The 7,015-nt window shown below is 48.8% G+C and overlaps 1 protein-coding gene across 1 annotated transcript; it reads right to left on the bottom strand.

Annotated features, from left to right (window-relative positions):
• Window positions 1-4,736: 4,736 nt before the first annotated feature.
• Window positions 4,737-6,461, bottom strand: FZD7 (frizzled class receptor 7). The gene has a single exon (XM_009959713.2). The coding sequence runs from the start codon at window positions 6,459-6,461 to the stop codon at window positions 4,737-4,739; it is 1,725 nt and encodes a 574-aa protein (XP_009958015.2).
• Between the last annotated feature and the right edge of the window lie 554 nt (window positions 6,462-7,015).

Genomic DNA, 7,015 nt, shown 5'->3' on the forward strand with positions numbered 1-7,015 from the left:
TGCCAAAACCACGCGCTCATGTTGGCATGAAACATTTATCCTGGTTTATATAGAACAGGCTTGGCAATAGTCTATCTCAATGAACAGTCATAGTGCTGAAAGATTCAGAGTTGTCTTTTCCTCTTCAAGCAACAGACTAGATTTCTTCCAGCTGGATTCATGGTTTTAAAAAGAGGAGCAGAAAGCAAGTATGGAGAGCAGGGTACATACAAAGTACCTGTAAGATCTGGAAGGAAGTGAGAATGAGATGCAGTAAAAAAAGACTATTTAAGATACAAGCTAGTAATTTGGTTTCTAAACCCATGTGAAATTATAAATAATGTTTACTGTTGCCAGTTGGTGAACACAGAGATGTGTGGTTTCTTTACTTGCATGCAAAGCTATTGGTTGTGGGTGAAGTACTTGGACAAAAACATTCAATCACTGGTGTGGGTATTCCACCAAAAATAAACCCAAACAAACACTTATGTATTATAAAAGCACTCTTTTCTTTGGAGGCAAACATTCAGTTGCTGCTACTATTCATGAACTCTAGAACTGTTAAAGCCTCCTGTTTAACTGCCTGAAGTAATAATACTTTCTTCTAGAAAGTAACACAAATGTCTCTGAAACTTAAGAACCAGCATTTATGTATTTTTCATGAAAATATAGTATATGGTGTAAACTTACAGGGCTATTGATCGACAGTATTACTTGCCAAAGTCTTGTGAACCAAAAATGCTGCACGGACAAGAGCCAAAGGTCAAGGGTAGGAAACTTTTCTTAAACTTAAAAAAAATGTTAACTGAAAGTGGACTTAAATATTTGCCAAAGAAAAATTGTTTTGCAGGGATTAGCAAAGGTTAGTAAAGGCTTATTTTTCCTCCTTTTTTCCAGACAGCTTCACAAGGAGATTTTTTAAAATTGTACTCTGTTACAAAATTAACTGCTGCTTTGTTATCAGAATGGTGATAGAGATTTTTATTCCAGAAGACCAGACACTATCACTACTTGAAATTCTCCAAATTGTTTCCACTGTGAGCAAAATTCAGTCTTGATGCGAGTCACATCTGTTTAAAAGTGAATAGCAGTTGCTTCTACTTTACACCAGCATCAAATTTCACCTACAATCTCAAATTTTAAAAATCAACTTAAATCCCAGGATTTGGATAGTTTTTTGTAAGTTGACTTTAAATCCAGAAGTACCTAATAGGAAATACTGAAATAAGAGCATTCAGCTTTAGTGGTTTCTGGTGGAAAGAGAGACATTTCCTTTCAGATATGAATGTGTCACAAACAAACAAACAAACAAATCTATTTTAAGTTTTTCCACATACAAACAAAAAAGTAGCAATCACACCTAAATGCAGTTTCTCATCCAGCTAGCACGGATGGGTGGTGAGTGAAGAGCAGGGGAACAGGCTGCCTGCATGAATTGCCGGCTTAGCTGTCCATGATGTATTAAGGATTAATTGCATGTTTAGCGACGCAGCTGTGGCTGCACAGCACAGGGGCATCAGTCACACCACTGCTCCTGTTGGTTCCCAGTCCTTCAGAGCGCGAGCTGTTTCAGCCGTTCCATTGCTCTGGCCAGCACTGATGGATTAATGGGAGGAAATGTTTATAGAAAGGTTCAGGTTTCGTAAGCGAGTGGAATGAAATCCCCCTCAGCAATGATCAGCGAGCTCATGTCACTGAGTAGTTTGAAGCAGCCTGACTCGCAGGAAAGCAAAGGCCGAAAAGGAAACTTGACAAGTGAGCGATTCTGGGGAGCAGCTAGAGGTGTTTTCAAATAAAAGATGCAGCTTTTCTAGAGGCAGCGTGAATGGGGCTAGGTCTGAAAAGAACTTTAAATCAGCAGTTCATACACTGTAAATGTAAAAGGTTATGTTCAAGAGCACAGTGTCCAAGTAAAATAGTGCCTTGAGAGAAAGTGCAACTATTGCACACTGTGCTCAGTAAATTAAGCCATATTGCAGTGCAATCACAGGTACTGTGATGGTACCCAGCTAAGGCATCTCTGTTCTGTAACTTAAATTTTAGTATAGCCACAGTTTAAGGCAAAGGAAGGGTGAAGAACCTAGTAAATAGTCCAAAATTATTGCGAGAGAAAAGTTAGAAGCTACCATCATTTCAGAGGTGTAAAATGCTGTTTGCTGGGGCACTTTCCGTGATTGTAGCAACACAGCTTGAGACCTAAACATTCATTTCAGTTTAAAAAGTGAAATAAAATAGACTGTTCCATTGAAGCTATCAGCTTTCAGATGATTGTGATAAGAAAGAACGTAGACTTCAGGCTAGCTATTAAGATTAAAGTAAAATTCACCTGAACTGGAGAGAGCAAAAGTGGTGGAGGAAGAAAAAGCCAGTCCAAACCACTGCCCTTCAAAAGCTATTGAAAAGGACCTAGTTCCTTAGTGTTTCCCTAAAACACTCCACCCATCAAAGTGAGAATTTAATTTACAGCACTTGTAGCACCCTTCAGTTCTCAATCTCAAAGTCCCTTTAGAATGGGAAGAGAGCATTATCCTTATTTTCTAGATAAGGAAACCGGTTTATCAGCTTGCTCTCAGCAAGAGGCAGAGCCTGGAAGAAAAGTTGGCTAGGATGGTAGTACCTCAAGTGAGGGCAAACATTTGAAACTGTCTCAAAATGTCATCTCCTGTTGTGAGGGGCTGGTACTCAGGAAGGCCAGTTTCAAGTCACAGTTGAGTTTCTGGTCAGTATATTCACCCAAAAGTCTCCTGCATCTCCCACAACAAAGCAGGGGCAGAAGATGTCACTCACTGAAAGAACTTCATCGGAGCTCTTGTATTAAAAATTATTTATTTAGTGATCTGTACACGGGATGAAGCAGGGCCTCATACAGACCTTCCAAAAAAAAAAAAAATCAAGTAAAAACATAAATACATATTTTCTTACAAAACTGAGATTTACAAAATATACACACTGCACTTGTCTTACACATTTGTATTTTTCTTTTTCTTTCATGTGCACATTACAGAAGACAAAACCCACGCCGTGCAAGTCTGAAATCAGATCTACTGAAGGATTTAGCTGATGGGCCCATTCATTCCTCATGCCCAGACTACTCGTATGCCCTCACTACTCGTATGCCCTCAGACAGCAGCAGTCTGTCCCCTCACCCTGAACAGGATTTCTCTTTTTGAGTTTCATTCCAGATACTTTTTCCCCTAAAAAATGAAGAGCAGCTATAGGGTGGAGACTTGCTAAAAATCCAGAATTTCCTATTTCGTCCTTAGGCAAGAATATACACACACTTATAAAAACAACCCTTCAGTGAGTATAAAGGTAAAGTAGTATGTAAAAAATAAAATATGAACAAGTCAACATAAAAATTTCAGAATATAAAAATCTGTCACATTTCAAAAAGAAAACGATGCATTGAGTGATTAATTTTTGAATGTCTTTCCTTCCAAGATGTGATCACTGGAAGCTTAACCAGCTGTATTTTAGCTGAAATGAGAAGGCTCGTCACTAGCAGTAACTGCTTGCTTTTAAACCCCAATCCCAGCCCCCTCCTACACCACGAGTCATTGCCATGCAGTTCAGGGAACATGAGGAGCAGGCAAAGGTTCCATCCTCAGCCAAAAGGATTCCTCCTGTCCCCAGAAGCCGGTGTGTATTGACTTTACCTGCAGCGAGCTCACTGCAAAGCAGGAAAGAAAGCAGGTTTATGGGAAGAAAAAAAAAAAAATCCTATCTTTACATTATGTATTTTAATGGCTCTTGTTTTGGCAGGTGCTCTCCATTACGCTCTTCTTGCTCTCTAAGTCTTGCGTTTCCTTCAGCTTAGAAAAGCGACCCATATCAAACGGCAGGAAAACATGCTGCCTCCTCCTTTATTCATAAAAGGAATGTTTATTTCTTCGAGCTCCTCACATCCAAGGGTGAACCTCAACGACTTCTTTTTGTTAGTTTGCCCATAAAACCCGATCCCATGCTTATGCCTTTCTACATAGAAAACACTTTTGTTTCCCCCTTTGTCTCCTAGAACAAAGGCAAGGGGGAAAAGCCTTCTGCTGAAAAGCAACAAGTCATTTCTTTTCAGGGTGTGGATAGCAACCCCCTCCTTCCCCACAGCAGCAAGAACAACAGACCGAGGTCCCAATTTTCACTTTAAAACAATTACAACAGGTATCATGGAGGTAAAAAGGAACTTGCACCTTGACACAAGAGGCATCTCACCAGCGCACGATGGGGGCTGTAGCCGGTTGTGCCATACTCACGTGATTGCTCCACTAAGCTGGAAGGGAGCAGGCAGCAAGCTCAGGCTCGGGAGTCACCCTGCCTGCACTGCAGTTTGACCCCAGCAATTCAGAGAGGCTTTGGCTAATTCTGGGCAGGAGCACCTCAACAGATCTGGCTTCCCCTCTCTCTAGTCCAGAGCAAGGTGGGACGGTTTTAGCCGAGTTGAGTTTTTTTCCTGCACAGGGGTAGCAGGAAAGAGAAGTAAGGGGACATCTTACAGGTAAAGGCCTCTCCCATTCCACCAGTGGCCTCCTTCTCTGTGCTTTTCCACCACTTAGCCAGGTATAAGCACCACGGGACACAGTTCGTCTGATCCTTTATGCAAAGATTATTTTTTTCCTTCAAACCCTCTGGGAAGAAGAAAAAGTTTGGGAAACTCTCCCTTCCCTGCTCTTCAGGGAGCTATTGCCGTCCTCTTCTGCCAAGTATTCCTCTCCCCTGCATGTGTGCGTGCGTGTGTGTGTGCCAGAGGGGACCGGGGGGTCTCATACTGCTGTCTCGCCTTTGCTGCCTGTGCTGAGTCTGTGGTAGAAGCGCCGCCAGGACTGAAGGGTTTTGCCAGACCAGATCCAGAAGCCAGTTGTGATCCCAACAATCATGGTCATGAGGTACTTGATCATGAAGACAGTGAAGTCTGGGCTCATAGGGGCAAAGTGGCTGGGACAGGGCACAGCATAGGTTTTGCAGGTCTGGAGGAGCCACGTCTTCTCCCAGGTGCCACGGAACGCCTGCTCATAGAAGTAACATGCCAGGACAATGGTGGCAGGCACCGTGTAGAGGACACTGAAGACACCAATGCGCACCATCAGCTTCTCCAGTTTCTCCGTCTTGGTGCCGTCGTGCTTCATGATGGTACGGATGCGAAACAAAGACACGAAGCCAGCAAGCAAGAAGGAAGTGCCAATGAAGAGGTATACAAACAAGGGCGCCAGGACAAAGCCCCGCAGTGAGTCCACGCTGTAGATACCTACGTAACACACCCCACTGAGTACATCCCCATCCACCTGCCCCATGGCCAAGATGGTGATGGTTTTGACAGCAGGAACAGCCCAGGCAGCCAGGTGGAAATACTGGGAGTTGGCCTCGATGGCCTCATGGCCCCACTTCATGCCAGCAGCCAGGAACCAGGTGAGGGACAGGATGACCCACCAGATGGAGCTGGCCATGCCAAAAAAGTAAAGGATCATGAAGAGGATGGTGCAGCCTTCTTTCTTCGTGCCTTGGGCCACAGTGCGGTAGCCGTCCTCAGAGAAGCGCTCCAGACACACCACCCGCTCCTCCAGCAAGAAACCTGCTGCATAGGCCACTGCCACCATGAAGTAGCAACCCGAGAGGAAGATGATGGGCCGCTCTGGGTAGCTGAAACGGCGCATGTCCACCAGGTAGGTGAGCACAGTGAAGAGCGTGGAGGCGCAGCACAGCACAGACCACACTCCCACCCACAGCCGGGCAAATCGCACCTCCGCCTCCTTGAAGTACATGAGCCCGTTGGGCCGGGCTGGCTCACAGGGGGCCCCGCAGTCCCGCTCCCCCAAGAACCGGTAGCCCAAGTAAGGGGGCACTTTGAGCTGCCGGGGGCAGGAGAAGGAGAAGCCAGAGGGGGGCTGCGGTGGTGTGAGGAAGTCAGGGAGATAGCCAGCCGTGGGGTGAGCAGTGGCCACCCGGCCCGCTGCACCGCCAGGCCCCGGTGGGGCGTCCGACGTGTTCTGCCCCACGCAGATCTCACCCGCGCCGTGGATTGGGAAGTTCTCACAGCGGAGCCGCTCTGGCCACTGGAAGCCGAACTTGTTCATGAGGGCCTCGCAGCCCTGGCGGGCCCGCTCACAGAGGGAGCGGCAGGGCGGGATGGCCTGCTCCAGCACAGTGCACACCGGCGCATACATAGAGCAGAGGAAGAACTTGAGCTCGGCCGAGCACTGCACCTTGACCAGCGGGTAGAACTGGTGCACCTCCAGCCCCGCGTCCTCCTGGTTGGTGTGGCCCAGCAGGTTGGGCAGGATGGTCTGGTTGTAGGCGATATCCGTGCAGAGCGGGATGGAGATGGGCTGGCAGAAGCCGTGGTCCGGCACGGAGATGCCCTTCTCGCCGTGGTACTGCTGCGCTGCTGCGCCCGCGGGGGTCCCCAGTAGGGCGGCCAGCAGCGCGGCCAGCCCCAGCAAGGGGCAGCCGGCGTCGGCCGCCCTGCCGCCTCCTCCTCCTGCAGACCGCATCGCCGGGGCGGCCAGGGGCCCGGGGAGCCGCGGCGAGTCCTTTAGAGCCGGGCGGCGCGGCGCCCCAGGGGCATCAGCGTCCGGAGGGCGGCGGAGGGGCTCCTTCTGTCTCCTTCCGACTTTCTGCCTCGGCTCCGGCGGGTCGCCGCTCGCGGCGGGTCGACCCTCGCAGCGCGGCGGCGGCGCTTCCCTCGGCGAAAGTTTCCGGAGCTGCTCCTGCCGGAGAAGGCGGCGGCGAGGCGGAGGCGGTCCTCTCCGCCCGGCTGCGCGGCCCCGGCGCCGGGGATTTAGGTTACGGCTAAATGGATTATTACCGCGCCCGGCTGAGCCGTGTATTTTACTCCGGGGCTTAAATAACTTTTAAAATCCAATTACTGCGCGATCCTCCCCACGGCTCGGCTGGGCTCCGCTCTCGACGGGCGCCGCTGCGGGCTGTGCGTCCAGGGCAGCCGCGCGCCTCCCGCCTCACACCGCCCGCACCGCGGCTCCCAACCCACGGCCGCCCCGGCACAAAAAAAAGACACATATACGCGCGGGCGCGCCGCGGGGCCCCG

Source organism: Leptosomus discolor, chromosome 5 (assembly GCF_034619465.1).
Source record: "Leptosomus discolor isolate bLepDis1 chromosome 5, bLepDis1.hap2, whole genome shotgun sequence".
Lineage (NCBI taxonomy): Eukaryota > Metazoa > Chordata > Aves > Leptosomiformes > Leptosomidae > Leptosomus > Leptosomus discolor.

Excerpts from the sequence above, each read along its gene's own strand:
- FZD7 (XM_009959713.2), bottom strand. The coding sequence starts at position 6,461 with ATGCGGTCTGCAGGAGGAGGAGGCGGCAGGGCGGCCGACGCCGGCTGC.